General features: G+C 42.1%; 2 protein-coding genes across 4 annotated transcripts; both read left to right on the top strand.

Moving 5' to 3' along the window:
- Positions 1 to 117: 117 nt before the first annotated feature.
- On the top strand, positions 118 to 15,737 carry LOC116929371 (dual specificity testis-specific protein kinase 1). Of its 3 annotated transcripts, none has more exons than XM_032936560.2 (13): positions 118 to 369; positions 987 to 1,182; positions 1,298 to 1,512; positions 6,253 to 6,374; positions 9,849 to 9,897; positions 10,461 to 10,607; positions 12,425 to 12,513; positions 12,745 to 12,997; positions 13,114 to 13,427; positions 13,544 to 13,709; positions 13,798 to 14,064; positions 14,138 to 14,337; positions 14,414 to 15,737. In XM_032936560.2, exons 2-13 carry the CDS (start codon positions 1,014 to 1,016, stop codon positions 15,069 to 15,071), a joined length of 2,649 nt encoding a protein of 882 aa, XP_032792451.2. In that variant the 5' UTR covers positions 118 to 369; positions 987 to 1,013; the 3' UTR covers positions 15,072 to 15,737. The 3 variants fall into 3 exon arrangements, with proteins under 3 accessions (XP_032792451.2, XP_032792450.2, XP_045034409.1); XM_032936559.2 differs by having other exon boundaries at positions 119 to 369; positions 933 to 1,182; XM_045178474.1 differs by lacking the exon at positions 118 to 369 and adding an exon at positions 603 to 624 and having other exon boundaries at positions 933 to 1,182.
- Positions 15,738 to 15,883: 146 nt separating this feature from the next.
- LOC116929375 (probable proline--tRNA ligase, mitochondrial) lies at positions 15,884 to 17,808 on the top strand. The gene is made up of 7 exons (XM_032936567.2): positions 15,884 to 16,140; positions 16,202 to 16,379; positions 16,444 to 16,517; positions 16,580 to 16,841; positions 16,898 to 17,082; positions 17,145 to 17,360; positions 17,426 to 17,808. Exons 1-7 carry the CDS (start codon positions 15,967 to 15,969, stop codon positions 17,711 to 17,713), a joined length of 1,377 nt encoding a protein of 458 aa, XP_032792458.2. The 5' UTR covers positions 15,884 to 15,966; the 3' UTR covers positions 17,714 to 17,808.

Raw genomic sequence — 17,808 nt, 5'->3', positions numbered from 1 at the left:
AATAAACTCAAGAGGGAAAAAATAAGTAGCGCATGCGCTGCTGACGGTGAGGCCCCACGGCTCTTCTGGTTTCTGACTTGTATTTACTCGAGTGCTACAGTACCCGGCTGTTCAACGTTTTCTCTCTTGCCGAAAAGGGAACAGCGTTACTCAAAGTCCTTGACTTTATCGTCTGGTCCGGTTTTCTGATCAGTTTGTTTTGTGATGTCTCTCGTGAATGCTGCGTCTCGGTATCCTTCCATTCTGTGTTGATGTACAGCAATAAACACACCAATCCCACGCATCGATACAAATCAGCTATTTCTGCACATCTTCGTCTGCTCTGGAAGACGTCTTCGCTCACACAGCATCCCATTTCGTAACCCTCAGGTGAGAACCCCTCGTGCACTCGTGTTTCTGTTATCTGTTACATTGCAAGTTTGTCTTGATTCCCGGTCTGTCATCTGAAGTAGTAAATCTTACATCGAGTTCGTTTGGCATCCAACGTGGATCGTCTGCTAATTACGCTTCTTTTGCCAAAACCCCAGTGATGATATTTTTACCCTCCGAATAGTTTTCGCTGTTTTGATTGTGTGTTTGTCAAGACAAACCTTGACATGACACTTTGAATCCAATGATCCAGCAGTAATTTTAATCTTTCCAAATAAAGTATTCTCTTTAGCCTGTAAGATAACAACTCCAGTTGGTGTGCATTACCATTGTGTTGTGTGCCCGAAAGATAAAAGCACATGATTGAACCACCTGATGTGCTGATAAAAGTATTGCATCCATGCCAACTGCCACCTTCACATTTGTTGAACTTTGTATTAGTCTGACTGCTCTATTCTACATCTAACGCTGAACTCATGCACAATTTACTGATAGTGGATGTTTGCCAATGCTATGAATTGTTGCTTTAATAACTGACTTTTTCTTTGCTTGCTTTAAACCAGACTGAACATCCTGTCTACTAGACCTTTGCCTTTAGTACTGGCCTTGCTTTCTAGGGGAGAGCATGCGAGGCTTGGGAAAAGATGTCCGTCATATTCGACCGTCCGACCCCGTGCGATCATCCGTCCATTACTCCAATGGGAATTTTACAACACACAACGAATCGGTCCATCTCTGAGCCGGGCGAGTTGGAGCAGTTCGCTTGCCTACGACGTCGTCCTTTGCTCGTCCAACCCGAACCGTCATCCTTCGGTAAACTCGACTTTTCTTTCTTACAACATGTTATCTCAATTCGCGGCATCATCTTACCGGTTCGTACTTCTTTTTTCTTTCCCGCACCCTCACTGTGTGTGTGTGGATGACGTAGATTTCGACGAACGTGGTACGTTAGATCATTCGGAGCTGAACGGGCCGTCGTCGCTTCGTAATAAGCTTCCGACCAGCAGTCCCGTCAACAGCCCCCGCCGTGCCCGACCCGTGTCATCTTGCCAGGCTTTACGTCACGCCGTGTCCAACCTCAACCGGCTCGATGATTTCTATTGTGAAAAAATTGGCGCTGGATTCTTTTCGGAAGTGTTCAAGGTACTGTCAAACCTTTTCTTTTCTAACAATTCATTCATTCAAACGGAATGTGTGAATCGCTCTTTTCTCCTCTTTCATCCTTTCTCACCTTCCGGTGTCGCCAGACGCAGGAATTATTATTAATAAAATTATAGTGTCACCTGAGAGGCTCCACGAGGTTTGAATTAGTTTACAACCATCTCCTCCTCTCAGTCGTTTTTATTGTCTGTGTGAATCGCACTGCTCCCCCTCGAAAGATAATCATGGTGTAATTATAGCCAGCCCAAATGTTTGCAAGAGAATATCCAAGACAAAAAAAAAACAGCAAACTCGGCAGATGTTCTAAAAGATCAGCCATGCACAACGCTCCCCAACTCGTACCGTGCTTGCGGTGCTTCCATAAAACCACTTATATGTTCCGAGTCCTGGAGTCTACGAGCTTTAAAGCTTGTAGACATTTTTTTTTTTTTTGCGTTTTTTTTCCCGTAGTCCAATGTGTATGCCGCCACACCACATTGTGTGTCCAATGCCGCGACCCAATAATCGATATCGGGATTTTTTTCTCCCCCCCCTCTCTCGCCATTGGTCGGTAGATGATAGAGGGAAATGAAAATTGTTTGAGCATGGAACAACCAGTAAAATCAAGCCTCGGTGATATTGCTCTTCCTTTTGTCACTTGTTTTTTTGTTTTTTTAGTTTGTTTTCTAGGCCGATGACACGCTCACCTACTTTACTTGCGTGTACATCCCTAAGCGAGTTGATACCTCTCTTTTTTCTCTTTATCTATTTAAGTCAAGCCGGCATGGCATTTTCAAATTCCCTTTTTCGTTGTCGGTTATTACCGGCTCTTTATTGTTGTCGTCGAAAATGTTAATGGCTGATGATTGTTATGCTTCTCTTTTTTTGTATTCATCAAACAATCGTGAAAGAAAACCAGATTGAAATGAAGAGCTTTAGCGCGTTTAGATATCTTTTAAATCCTCTTCGATATCGTTGTTGCGAAATCATTGGGTAGTAACTTTCTAATGTTTTTCTTTTCCTCTGAATTTTTGTTTTCTTCTCTAATCAGTTAATTGAAATCATGAATTTTAATCTCTAACGAAGGCGCTGCTTACGTGATTTTGCCATCCCCTCCAAAAAAAAGGGAAAAAGAAAAGTAGTTTGATTGATATTTGCCTAGCTGACAGCAGTAGAGAAGAAGAGAGAAACTGATAAAACCTGGGCCGAATAAACGTCTCGCAAGGAGAACAGAAATAAAATAAAAAAATATTCATTCGACTTTTGGAATTCTGGTAGCTGGTTCGGGATTTAGAGCGACGCGTAGAGCCAAAATCTGAGCTGATTAATCACTGAGCACGAATCCGGTTTTACTCTTAGCGGTTGATTAACTATGTCGTCGTTTTGAAAAGCCTCTGAAAGTATTCGAGTTTTCATAGAAAATTCAAGGCGAGTGAAGTCAAACTTGTCCGGCTTTCAAATGTCAGATTTCTACAGTTATTGTTGAGAAGGCACAACGGCTATTCCTGTTGATACTATATATTTTTTTAACCAGTAAAGAAATGAATAGGAGTTTTTAAAATGGTCTCCGGTCTGATTAGACCAGGTGGAAAAAGATTTCTTTTTTTTTTTGTTGTTGTTGTTGTTGTTGTTGTCTATTTTGCTTGGCATCGTCTTCTTCCTCTTTACAATTTCCCTTTATCTGGGCTCGTGGACTGGTTCAACCATCCTAGGATTATTTTTACTATCGGAAAATGTGTCTTGTTTGCTTAATTCGCGTTTTACGGCAAGCAACACCAGATATCACCATTTGTTTTTTTCCTTGTCGATTCTCTATCGCTTCCAACGTCACAGTTTCCACACCCAGCGTTTTCTATTTATCGCGATCGTGCTATTTGCTCAGACTGCAAAAATGCTCGATATACGATTTGTTTTTTGTTTTTTTTTCGGTTTTAAAAAAGGCCCCTTTTCCTTCCTTGTTCTAATCCAGCGTTCGCATCGGATGCAGAAACAAAAGGAAGATTTGAATTCTCGTCGTCTTCTTCCTGTTTCCCCCTTTTGTGTGCGTGTGCTATTCTTGGTGCACATCCCGTCTCTCCGTGTGTCTCTTACTCTCCAGAGTTAGATGGTAGACTCGCTCCAGATTGTCGATTCTGGAAGATCAGCCATCTGCTGTCGTCATGAATTTTGTGCCAGCGTTCGCACTTACGCACGTTTTTTTTTAAACCATTATTACTAGCATTTTGTTGTAGGGAAGATCCCGAATGGAGATGGGCTACTTTATCCCCGCGACTGTGAAAGTTGTACCGAATGAAATGGAGCAAGCAATACGTTCGTTACATCGTTACCCAAGAAATCGCCGCACACAATCTGTCGGGTCGTTTAAATGATAAGCCCAACGGCTAGCCTCCCCCCCCCTATAGTCTTCACACGGAAATTACGTGAAGCGATCATTCAAAGCGTTTTGATGCGTCTTTTCTCACAGTGAATTTCCATTTCTCCCGCAAATGCAAACAACAAAGGAGGCGCTATATAAATTTCTAGATTTCTCCTCAGCCCCTTCGTCCCTATCCCCGACAGCGTTTGAATTTTATATGAACATGGGTCCAGCGCTTCTTGTGTACTCACCCGAACGGAATGATGAAAAACGTGAGTCTTTTTTTTTTTCGTGGTTATTGCCATTACCAAAAAAAAAAATCTCGTCTGCAAACTCTTTATTTTTCGTTATTTGTTTTTAAAAATCCGTCGTCCTCGACTAAACATCTATAACGAGGGAAGGCAATTCGTGATGTTTTCTCTTTGATCTCCTTGAATTTCTTCGTAGTCCCCCCTTTTTTGTTTGTTTTGTTTTCTTTGTTGCTGCCGAACTTTAATGAGGGTGTTAACATGACTCAATCTTCGCTTCTAGTTCGTTTTCCCCTGCGGAAAAAAGGCGAATGCCTTTCTCGGGAATCTCATCGGAGACTATTGTGTTGATGGATTTGAATAGGAAGAAGAACATCTTTGTAACAGGAGTGGGGTGGGAGTAAATAGAGAGGGAAGATGACCCCGCACATTGAAGAATGGAGAGATCACGCGAAAGTCTTCTTTCATCCCGGTACTGTTCCGCATTTTCTCCCGTCAGAACGCGAGCGCGCGGTCGACCGTCAAAATCATTACGAAGAAAGCTACTGCCGAACCGAGAAAACAGAACTTAATGAATAGCATTTTCGGGTAACGCTTAGCTGTTTTTTTTTTCTCTCGCTGCAACTGCCGATAAGAAGAAAAAAAAAAAGGTTGCGCGGGGATATCGACCTTCCCTTCGATGAATGGAGTTTTTCGTGAGAAAAACATTTTAAAAGAAAGAGATGAGTGAAAGCCTGGGGAAATTCATAAGACAACAATAAAGAAGAAAAGTTCCCCTGGCCTTGCTCTGGTAGATTTTTTTTTCTTTTTCTTTTTCCAAATATCATGGAATGAGAATGTACCAGTCGTTGGGGTTGTTGATCGCCCTGGATCGAGTTCCAGAAGGAAACACGGCCGGTGCGTTCACTTGCTTGTCTGTCCGCCCCCCTTTTTTTTTTTTGTTGACGTCCAAGAAAAAAATATTATTTCTAGTTCTTCTCTTTCTTTTTCTAAGTCCGTTAAGTAATGAAATCATTTGATGAGGAAGAGTCTGGCATATTAACAAGTATTTGCATCCATTTCACTTCGTGAATTTTTTTCTTTTGCCATTTGCACATACTTGTTCGAATTCATTCTCCCCTGAAAAAGTCTTGAGTCAAATTTCCAACTCAATTAGTCTTTTGTTTTGCTTGTGCATGCGTGTAAACGTAGAAAGGAGAACACTCTCCCTCGCCGAATTTCCGAGGAAGCAAACGGGCTGCTTCGGTTCAGACGGAAACAGCTGTAACCATCCACTGCCACCCCGCCCGCACATACAAGTTGTGCAGTCAGCAGCGCCAATGTTCTAAACTTAGCTCCGCTTCGCAAACTAAACTACTAAAAACTCGGTAGTTGGTATGTAGCTGCGCGTTTTCACTTCCGCTGCAAATGACGTCCGACTCGACGAAAAAGACGCCTCCATCTTCTTTTTTGTTTTTCTTGTCCGTCGCTTATTCGCTCGCATGATTCATCCTCTCTCCTTCAAATGCGACGGAAAGCAAACCGAAACACGCGCAGAAAGGAATTTTTTTTTTTGAGCCACTGAACCGCGCGTTCCAGCCAATGACAAATGGACCAGAGAGAAAGAGAGTTTTGAATCTCGATGAATGGCCGCCGATTTCTTAGGCGCTTGACCAACTCAATTGAACGCTATTCCGATGATTAGCTGCTATTCTATTTCGAAAGGGAGTACTCTAACCCCACATTGGCTATTGTTCCATTCTCTTTCTCACTGGAAATCTGTCGCGCTAGACGGGAAATAACTTTTCAGTGTCTGTTTGTTTTTATTTTTTTTTATGGCTAGGATATGCCGTAGTGTTTGGGGTTTGACGTTAACTCTAGACTCAGTCATGGGTGATTGTTGATTACAATCTTGGCTAGCATTACACTGGTAGCATTTAAACAACGGGAAGTTTTTTTGTTTTTTTCTGTTTACCTTCCCGAATTCGACCGCAATCCGCGAGAGCAGAATGTGTTTCTTTGATGTGCGGACGACGCATGCCGATGGTTGTGAAGAATGGAAGAAACGGGAGATGGGGTGTTGTTTATGTTGGCTACTAAACAATATTCATAACAGATGTTTTTATTTTTGTTTTTTCTCTGTTTCTTTTGTGCGAGCAGGTGACTCACCGGACCACGAACGAAGTAATGGTCCTCAAGATGAATCTGCTGGCTTCGAACCGGAAGAATATGCTTCATGAAGTTCAGCTGATGAATCGACTCTCCCATCCCAACATTCTCAGGTAATTATTTTCATTCAATTCTAATGAAGGGCGTTGTTTAGCTTTCGACCGAGGGATTATTCTAGAACGAGTCCATCGTTACGTTAACGACAAGTGAGTCATCACTTTGAAAACATTAACACCCGTCTTGGTTGTTTTTGATCGCGCTTTTGTTTTTGTTCTCCTATGAGGAGGGGGGGGAATAAGAAAAAAGAAACGTCTTTCACGCCCAAAAATAATAAGAAGGGAAGATAAGCCTGATATACGATATTGCCCTATCAGCGAATTGCATATGTACACACGTAGATCGTGTGTTGCGCCCGATTATACTTGAGACATTTCTGGGCTCGTTATTTCCAGTTTGATGTCTAAAAGTAATTGTCATTCGTGATTGCGGTGATCCGGTTGCGTCAACGTGGCGACCCGATTTTCGCCTGAACTAGAAACAGAAAAGCTAAAAACGATGCATAAAAGTAGTTTTACAAGAGTTTCCGTACATTTTTATTTTATTTCAAAATTGCATGGCACGTATTTGTTTGGAATTCAACCAATGTTTCGTTCGTTCACCTTCAATAGTGCGTGTTTTCCCTATAGGATTATTCATCACCTGATTACAGTTTAGAATGAATCTCCTCTTTTGTCTTTTCCCCCCTTTTTTTTTTCGTTTTTTCTAACGATTTGCTCTTTAATTATGTCCGTGATGGCATCCATTAAAAAAAAACAAATTATACAAGCGTACCACGTACGCACGTGAAAAACAAAAAGGGCTCGACTAATGTGGCTGCAGGCGTGCGGTGGTTGTTGCAAGGCCCCTTTTTTTCTTCATTTTTCTCTTTTCCTTTTACCTTTTTTTACTATTAACCAACAGTCGGCCCGTGAGTATCGACCACCGGCAGCTGGATTATTTGGGGATATGGGGTTAGTATGTCGCTTCAGCCGCTTTTTCTCGTGTTCTTGCGCTTCCTTCCTTTGGGGGTGCCCACCGTTCAGCTGGCGTTTTTTTTCACTTATAGCAGCATATACTCCGTGTCTCGTAAAAACGCTTAATTACCACCAATCATCATCGTGCCGCTAGCGTGTCTCCTGTTTCAATGCGTTGTGAAAAACCGCAAAGCGAATCTGAAAAAAAAAAAAAGAAATCAAGGAAAGCTTTCCACATTCTTTTCCGATGGGGGCGTCGATTGTACCCACCCGCGTAGATGTATCGACACATTTGCGCGATAGACGACGCCGACGACGACCTTTGGCGGCTCGACTTGTATGGCGACTAATTGAGTTAGCTACTACGAGGAAACCTTATATTTTGATGTGCCCTCATTGCGGAATGGGACAAAGGGAAATATACGAACTAACGATATTTTCATTAAAGCGATGAAACACACCGGACGGCATTCAATCTGGTTTACGACGTCAAAAAGAAGCCAAAAAAATAAATAGAACAGCTGGCGAAAAGTTGCAAGAAAGAATGAAAAAAACAGGGGGAGGGGGGAATTAAGTGGTAATATCACGGAAGTGGAAGGTCGTATGTTTCCCTTTTTATATATAAGAAAACATTACGCTAGTGTATCAGAATGCTTCTGTTCTTTTTGGTATTGGCAACATCGCATGCGGGCGAAGGAGATCCTTTCCTAGCGGAAATCATTCCTCACTCTCGATTTTTTCTTGCTCAACCTACGAAAAAGAAACCCCCCGGTGCGATAGTTGTATAAAGTAAATATGCGAATATATATATGTAGTCAAAAATGAAACTGAACTACAGCACGAAACTCAAGGAACCGCATCTTTTGCGACTCCACCCTTTTTGTTTTGTGATTGTGTTACGAAACAACAAATGAGCTTCCCGGCGTCATTTATTCCACAGCTACTATTTATGGACTGTTGTTTCCCTTTTCTCTCTTGTTTTTTTGTTTTTGTTTCTAGCGTGTGTTTTATTTTCAGCCGCCATGTCAAACGGTCGTAAATAGTCGTAAACGTGGACCTATACACGCCCACGTACGTATCCACCGGGGCCCCGTCGTTTACCTTCTCTTTTCGCGTGTTTAATGTTTTTTGGGGGGAGCCATTCTTGAACGTTCGACGTGCTTATTGTTATTTATTGTCGTCGATGATAGTAGGACGAGTCCTTGGCGAGACATATTTCATCATTTCTTATCCTTTAAAAGGAGGATAAATGCAAATTACGTTACCGTCCACTTCTTAGGAAAAAAATCGGAATGCTGTCGACTTTGGGTGACTGACGTTGACAAAATGCTAGGCAAAGTGAAAATGTGACTTTCGATTCGAGATTCTTATTAAATGGGAAGAAAAAATAAAAGAAAAGGGTTTTTTTGAATTCAACCGAATTGAAATAGTTCTCGCCAAAATGGCTGGGCTCCAATTTACCAGAGGGATGATGTTAAGCAATTTGGAAACGAGTTTTTATTTTTTTTCCAATTGGTTTGTTCACATGATCCTCATGATAGATTGATGCCCTATTTCTTTGAACGTAAAAATTGCTCCTGCCCGACAGCCTGGTGCACAAAATTCTGTAAGCAGAGATGGAATAGCGAATTGACTGCAATTAAGGTTTGTCCTCTTTCGGAGATTGCCGAAGCTATTGAGGCTACAGGCTAGGTACTAGCCGTTAGGCGCCAACAGAAAAAAAAAATTATTAGATCATCGAACCGAAGCTAATTTTGTTTGGAAATAAGAGGGAGCACGGTGGTCATGATTTATTGTTACTAATGAATTGACCCAGCAGGTAGAATTCGTATATATTCTGCTTCTACTTTGTCCTCGTTACACTTCATAGGATTTTAGACCAAGGACGCCATTTTTATATTATATTGGCGGTGGTTAAAATAGAAATAAGCATATTTAATGGAACCGACGAATGGGTCTTCCTTATCTGCCCATTTGTAGGTAGCACGTTTATTCTTGAAAGAAAATTGCATAAACCGGTCGCAAGAAAGTGCTCACTCGACGGTAAAACCAAAATATTTTTCCTTTTTTTGTTTAATTGTACGTACTTGAAATATTAGTTTTTATTTCCTTGCCTATTTTTTTGTGTGTGTGCCGGCAACGTGATGGCAAACTATTCAAAATCGTGCCGTCACGTCTCTTTCACTTAGAGCTTTCTCTTTTGTCTAATCCTCCTTGAAATTTCCCTCCGTGTCACATCCGATGGTCCGATGAAATTACTTAGTATCTATTTAACATTTTTGTTTTGTTTTTGTTTTTTGTTCGGAGTGTGGTCCAACAGCATTTTATTGTCTAGAAGCAACAAAAAACAAATGAATGCCTTCTTAGATTTTCTTTATTTTTTCTTCTTCTTCTTTCGGATCAGTTCGGTTGTATGGGAAGGGACAAGGTTGAGTGACTCTCTCGTTCTGTCCATTTATAAACAAAATGCCCTGAAGTCTTGAACAAACAAAATGCGATGGAGATCACATTGTAGGTCATTTCGCAACGCGATTTCACGCTCCTTATTTCGTGTCTTCTTTTTTTTTTTTCCAGATTCATTGGAGTCTGCGTCCACGGTGGCCAACTTCACGCTTTGACCGAGGTAAGCAAACATCTTGCCATTTTACCTCGATTTCTCGACGACAGTCAACTGTCCAACTTGGTTTATTTGATAGCATCTGTTTTCTGCGAAATGTTGCGCAAAATTTTCGATGCGCAAGGACTCGTCAATTACAACGGGGTTCTATTGTTTATTTGGGCGACGACCTTTTTTCCCTTGCTCTTTCACCAAACGACGTAGAAAACTATTTATCTTTCTATTCTTCTCTTCGTTTCTTTGTGTAACTCGTCGTCCTCGACCGATTCTTCTTTCTTTTTTTTTCTTGCCTAAGAGTGCGGTGGTCGTAGTTCACTGGTTCGTAACCAAACGAACCCGCCCAGGTAACCGTTCACACCCTATACCAGCCATCCGCAAAGTGAAAGTGAAAATGAATTCCCCATTTCTTAATATTTCTTCTTTTTCTATCATTATCTTCTTTTCACGTTTCGTACATTGTGTGTGTGTGTGTGTTCGATTGTGCAATTGTTACGGTTTTTTTTTATTATTTCGATTGTTATTTTTATTTCCCGATTGAAAAAATCTGCGTTTTTCTTTCTTACCTTTAGTACATCAAGGGTGGTAGCCTGGAACAGCTGATTCTTAGCGACGAGGACCTACCATGGAGTTTGCGGATGAAAATTGCCTGGGACACCGCCAAGGGAATGAGATACTTTCACTCGAAGGGACTCTTTCATCGAGACCTCACCTCCAAGGCAAGACCCTTTATTTTGTATTTTTTTGAATTTTTTCTTTGAATTTTGTGGGGTTTGAATCTATGCGTTTGTCGTTTGGAAGAAGGCGTAGTATTAATTCATGCAATAGTATCGGCACTGGGAATAGCTGGCACGGGGCCGCACCTGCGGGTTATTGCAAAACGTCTAGACAAGTTGTCTGACCCACTCTACCATCTATGGTACCAACCTTATAGCGTGCGGATCAACTTGGCGGCTGGCAAGATGAAGATAATGTTACGATTGATATTACTCTACACACGAAACATCAGCGTATGGTCATGGCCGCAGCAATTCCCTGGGAAATGGGGATACGAAAACACCACCCACGTTTTCGGTATTCGCTCGTTCACCAGTTGGCAATCTGAAAAATTGTTCGTTGATTCTTCCATGGCCGATTCCCATGATACGTCGGCGTTGTTGACGGATATGGAATATCTTTGTTGACCAATCTTGATGAGTTTTTAATGAAGCTCGTTTGGGAGCGTGAAATCCCGTGCACAATAATTGGCAGTTACGTGCAGATGAGATGCATAATTTGCGTGGATATACGAGGCATTATGATGAGTTAGTTCGCCTAATTTTTTTTATGTGGTATCAGATTGAGTGTGATCCGTGAGAAGTCAAGTAGACCTGAGTGGTAGGGTTCGATGAACTTCGCTGCAGGAGAGATGGCGCACGTGCACCGTTTCTTTTCTTTTGTATTTCTTTCGTGATTCAGCCTCTAGTTGACGCTGCTGGATGTTCTTGGAAGTGGTCGACGGGGAAGAATAAAAAGATAACAGACACACACAAAAAAAAAAGATGTTGGAATCAACACGCCAGATAAGAAGGAGAAGAAGTGGGGAGGGATGAATCAAGTATACTTGGCGGATCGTGAGTGTAACATAAAACTGAGCATGATGTCTTCACGCTCTGGATCGATAGAAGGGACGCGTTCCATCGATCCGCTTCCGTTGCCGCCCCGATTCTGTAACATCTAGCTGAGCTTCGCTATGGGACACATTTCTACGTGAAACGATGGCAAAGCTGAATGTATCACTAGAGTCAACTAGATTGCTTGCGACAAGATTGCCGGAGCTTTGTCGGACGGCCAAATTAGATCGGCTGTGTGTTCTCAGTCAACCCTCGCTAACTTTTTCGTAGTCTAATCGTCAGCGTTGAAAATAACTTGAAAAGATATCGCTTTCTCCCACTTTTTTTTTCTCCCCCCTTTTGGGTCCGAGATTAGCTATTGGTGGGCTTGGGATGTGCTGGGCATGATTGCGTCGTCAAACGGACGGCGCAGTCTAATAGTTGGAATGTTGTGTTGATCCTTGGCTCGTCGTCCACCGACGCACTGATAACTTTAACGGTCAGCGAACACAAACTTGTTGTCGTAAATACGTGGTTGACGTCCTGACGTAAGAGAAAATAGCATCGGCTGTTTTGATGGTCGTAAAAACGGAAAATTCATTTAAAAATAAAAGAAAGAAGGAAAAAAAAAATTATATGGGTCGTAAATTCTGTAGAGATTATTACTTAAGCCGCAGTGAATATATCTGGCGGTAGGGAACAAGAACCAGTGTGGATAATGAAATGACCTATTGTTACGTTTATCAAATAGTCAGCACTGCGGCAGAGATGCGCTAGACTTGGCGATGTTTAAAAAAAAATGGGCGTGGTGACCGGTGTACAAGATATACCCAGTTTCAACCCATTATCGTTTAGCTTCTTGCAGCAGAGTTTCATTGATCTTTCGTTTTCAGCCTGACTGATCATTAATCTTCTTTTATTTTTGTTTTTGTTTTCCGTTATAGAATGTTCTTATTCAGCGAGACGACGTGACAGACGATCTAACAGCCGTGGTTGGCGACTTTGGTCTGGCCACAAAAATTCCCGATTCCAGGTTTTACCATATTCGATTTTTATTTATTGTTGCTATCTATTTTTTAAATTTTTTTTATTGGATTTTTCCTTCTTCATTTCCTGAGTTTTCTAACTTTCCTTCTTCATTTTCATTGCATTTCCAGCTCTTCTCCCCTTTTCTCCTTGACTTTTGTTTATCTATTAATCCTCACGCTGTCTGACTCACTGGCTCTTATGTTTGTTCTATGTTTGCCCTTCGCGTTATTTCTAGGTATAGTTACCGTTTGCCAACGGTCGGAAGCCCTTACTGGATGTCTCCGGAATGTTTGAAAGGCAAATGGTACGACGAACGTAGTGACGTCTTCAGCTTTGGTATCGTCTTATGCGAACTCATTGCCCGCATCGAGGCCGATCCGGATATCCTTCCGCGTACCGAAAACTTTGGTTTGGATTACATAGCCTTCAGCGAATTGTGCCCCGATTGTCCGCCCGAATTCCTCCAGCTCGCGTTCTCTTGTTGCCATGTAAGAAAAAGAAAAAGAAAACAAACATAAAAACGTTAAAAAAAAACGGTGATGGATGGAAAATGTTCTATTTGAGACTTTAACGATGTGTTTTTCTTTTTTGTGAAAAAAAACAGATGGACCCAAATAGCCGGCCAACTTTTGAAGAGTTGGTGGTTCAGTTGGAACAAATGATTCGGCAGCATAGTAATAGCGGCAAAAGTGTTGACGTGCCATCGTCGGACGTGACTAGCGACACCGATATCCAGTCAGGTTGTCTGTCTAGTGGCTCGGATGTCACCAGCTGCTGTCACTCATCCGCCCAGGCGAAAGAGGCCCAGCCAAGCAACAAATTTGACCATGATGTCTACCTCGTGCCCGGCAGCTCGCCCAGCGAGAAAGCTCGATGCCATTACCTCCAAGGACGTGCTGTCAAGGAGAAGCCATTTAAGTGAGTAGTGTTTTGAATCGGATGACTCAGCTCAGACATCGATAGCGTGCTGCACAATCATAATCTGTACTCAAACTTATTTTGTTTCATTTCTTGTTGTGACATTTTCCGTACAGCCGGGAATCCGACGAAACGGGCAAGTCAGACGAATCGTCTCAGCAGAGCAACGCTAGTCTTCTGTTGACTCCAAAACATGTTGGCGAAGCCATGTCTGCAGGCGATCCGTATTATCGACCCAACTGTAAGGCTCAGAATCCTTTTGCCACTCTGAAACGATTCAAGGTATGTACCCATAGAGACAGATGTTAAGATTGAGGCAGAAGATTATTAACGCCTCCACCCCGTCTTTTTCTCTCTCTTTTGTTTATAGAACGGAAGGAAAATTTTGGATACCGCGCGTGGGGGACTCTTCTCCAGCTGTTGCGAACTAGCGTGGCCGTTACGTCTCAGTGGGAAAGGTGGCAACAACAACGAACAGACGGACGAGGGTGACAAGAGAAACCGCCAACAGAACCTTTGTCGCACTGCCTCTCGTTCGTTGCCCAGCTCTCCAGCGTCCCCTCGGCGCCAAGTGGGTGTATCCAAACTCGTTGTCAGCCAACCCACACACACGGCGGAAAACCAAGAAACACAAAAAGTGTGAAGTTTTCGTTTTGATCTACGATTTGAAACTTGATTAACGATGGCATTGTGTTTCGTCCTTTTTGCAGCGCCCAATTGAAAATCGCCATGAAGTGTCTCCTCCGTTGCCCGTCTCTGTCCAAGCCGAGACTGTTGATTTACGGAAGGAACCTTTGGCCGTTTTAACTTATAGGGGGAAAAGCCAAGACGACTCTGTGTTGGCTAAACTGCGTTATTCTCCATTGATGCCTTTAAAACGCCGCGGATCATCCGAATCCGGTTTTTTTAGGTTTGTTTTCTACTTGGATTATCACGTTTCAAGAAGAAAAAAACCAATTCCCGGATTAAATTTTTCGTTCCTACAGTGTCGGAGATGTGGAGCGTATGAGTGCAAGTAGCGATTTGTCGCCGGAATTCACACTGTCATTGGATGAAGGCTCGTTCGCTTCTCGTTCCAGGATCGGGAGTTGTTCAATAAGTGACCCCGAAGATTTGGATAGTCTCTCTCTGCGCTTCAACCGCTCGTTCTCGTCTTGGACAGTCTTCAATCGATCCTCATCCGTTTACACGGATAGCTCCGAAGACCTGGCCAGTCTTGGAGGAGATGGTAGCGAAGAACGCAATTCTTCTCTGGTGCGCCGGCTCGAATACGGTGAGAAAGACATTGGTAAGATCGTGGACTACTTCGAGTGCTACATCAAACACGGCGGAGTGACCTCAGAGTCCAAAGATAAGGCAACTAAAGGGCGTGGTGCGCAATGTTCGGTGAATTCTGCGCTTAAAGCCCGAATTCGACAGTTCCAAAACTGGCGGCACGAAGAAAAATTGGGCCGAGAAAAGTTGTTGGCATCGCAGTTGACGGAGCGGCTAACAGGAGCGGCAAACGCGGAGAAATCACCGTTAATGACCATAACCCCCAATTCAACGATAGCTAAAAAGCAGGTTTCCCATCGACTTAAAATCTGTGAAGGAGCTGTCCAGTCCAAGTTGTCTCTCTTCGACAAGAAAGTCAATCAGAACTAATTTCTGCTGTAATTTTTCTTTTCTTTTTTGTTTCGTTTTTTTTTTTTTTTGTTTTGTGTGTTTGGAAAACTTTACCTATAATGCTTTGTAGTAACCCGTTCACGTCAAGGTGAACTTAAACCGGAAACGAATTCATACCTTTTGTTGTTTCAACTTTTCCAATTCTTACTCAATTTCCATTTATATTTGATCTAATCATTGATTTCCATATGTAAGGTAAATCTTGAATGAGTGCGGTTCCATTTGTCCAAGTGAGCTCTGCAGCTGAATTAACCAGTACCTGACCTGCTTCCTTAAGCGAATAAGAGGGAAAAAGGATGCACGAGTCCGTCATGAACTCATGATCACGTTGTTCACCCTATCGGCCCATTTGAGCTCTATATTTTTACTTCACTATGCAGCTATATGGTAATAATAACTTGTGGCTTGAAGCTAAGTCATGAACATTGTGAATCAAGCGTATAATGTAATATAACCAAATTTGAGATTGTAAAAAGAAGATAGAAATATAAACCGTTTCGCCCCGTACTTTTTAGGATTAACTTTCCCTAATCCGCCTCGCATTGGTTGACCATTTGTCACCCTAGAAAGATTACTCTTGCCGCTCCACAATTCATGTAGATTACCCGAGAGTTAATAAAAGATGATGATAATTTTCTCCTAGAAGGTGTGCGTTTTTCATTCATTTCTTTACAAAACCCATGCCATTTTGATCGCATTTGGCGCTGAAAAAGTTGTACCTTGTGGGCTAGTGCCTGTTGCGGTACTGCGCGTGAACATAGACGGTCAGCGGCAATGCTGCTTATAATCTGCAGAATACAAACAAGCAGACGCCACAAAATCGCTTAAATTTCAATCTCTGGTCATTCATTCAAGCCAGCAAAATTATTGGAGCATGATTCCAATACAGAACAACTGTAAGCAGTTGGCCAAGTTTTATTTGGGTGCCACAGGTGCTGCATGGGAATTAAAGTGTGTCTCGACCGTTTCTTCACTCTTTCAACCGATTTGCCTGCCTCCAAAAGATGCAACGTTAAAAAAAGATGAACCAACTTCAAAAAGTCAAAAAGTATCCTGAATTATGCATGGTTTATGGATCTTTCCACAGCTAACATTACTTTTCCTTGCAGCTGTTTAGTGAATTGGGCATTGTTCGACAAAGCAGTCCCGGATTGTTTACGCTGACCCCTCTAGGGGTAAGGTCTCTAGAAAAACTAGTAAAGATTGTTGATGAAGAACTGAAAAATGTGGGATGCCAAAAGCTTCAGCTTCCCATTTTGACTGCTGGTAACCTGTGGAAAAAAACAGGTGAGAAGAAACAAGATCTACTATACTGTTTGTTCACAAATAATTGAAAAAAGGTTTATGGTAGGACGGTGGGAGTCCACTGGTTTGGAGTTACTAACCGTCAAGGACAGACATGGTAGAGACTATGTGCTTAGTCCAGTAAGGCATTCCATGTAAAAAATGTGGTTCAACAAGATGTTTGAATGTGTTTGTTTTTGCAGACCCATGAGGAAGCCATCACTGATTTGGTTGCATACTTGCCTCAGTTGACCCACAAGCAACTGCCGCTGAAACTCTATCAGATTACCAGTAAGTTCAGGGATGAGATTAAACCACGTTTTGGATTACTGCGGAGTAGGGAGTTTACGATGAAAGATTTGTACACTTTCGATAAAACTGTCGAAACAGCCCAACAGACATACGAATTGGTATGCAAGGCGTATGACACGATTTTCCAACGCCTAAACACACCATTCGTCAAAGGTACCGAAAGGTTTTCTAGCCAGCTAGTTCACGTAACGTTCTAAAATTGTTTTTAGTTGCCGGTTCCACCGGAAACATTGGAGGTCTGTCTTCCCATGAATATCATTTCCCATCATCCATTGGTGAAGATGATTTGAGGCTATGTCCTTTTTGTCACTTCGGAACCAACGCAGAACTTTCACCACTTGATGCATGTACGAAATGTGGAAGCGCTAACATGAAAGCCACCAAAGGAATAGAGGTAGTAAATGACGGTAGCTCCTCGGCCTTTTGTATTTTTCGTTAACTAAGTTATTTACTAAGGTTGCTCACACTTTTCTTCTTGGAACCAAATATTCCCAAGTATTGAACGCATTTTTCAGCTCCGATGATGGCACTCGTTCAGTTTGTCAAATGGGCTGTTACGGTATTGGTATCAGCCGGATCTTGGCAGCGTCTGTTGAAGTTCTGGCAACGGACAGTGAAATTAGATGGCCAAAATTAATTGCTCCCTACAGTGTTTGCGTCGTTGCACCCAAGGTAAAATTACGAATGACTACCGTCTTCATAAGAAGTACATTTCTAATGTAAATTCAAAATTTTAGGGGGGCAGCAAAGAAGAATCAGCAATTGCTCTTGCACATTTTGTAGCTAGTCAAATAGACCAAATGAAACCCTTTACACAAGATGTTATCTTGGATGACAGAAGTACAACAACAATAGGCAAAAAACTAATAGAGGCTAAACGCATGGGATATCCATTTATTGTTGTTGTAGGGAGGAAGTCCATGGAGCAAGTGCCATTGGTAGAACTGTATGATTTGACAAAAAACACTCAAAATCTCTTTACTGTAGCCCAGCTCTTTGATTATCTAAAAATGTCTGAAAGCTAGTTAACTGTTTCTTCCATGCCTATATGTTTGCTTACTTTTATGAATAAAGAAAAGTGGATGAGAAAGAGTGTTGAATAAAATGATAGAGCTATTTA

This window comes from Daphnia magna, linkage group LG8 (genome assembly GCF_020631705.1).
Source record: "Daphnia magna isolate NIES linkage group LG8, ASM2063170v1.1, whole genome shotgun sequence".
NCBI classification, from domain to species: domain Eukaryota; kingdom Metazoa; phylum Arthropoda; class Branchiopoda; order Diplostraca; family Daphniidae; genus Daphnia; species Daphnia magna.
The sequence above is the reverse complement of the archived record's forward strand: the minus strand, read 5'-3'. Positions and strand labels throughout refer to the sequence as shown.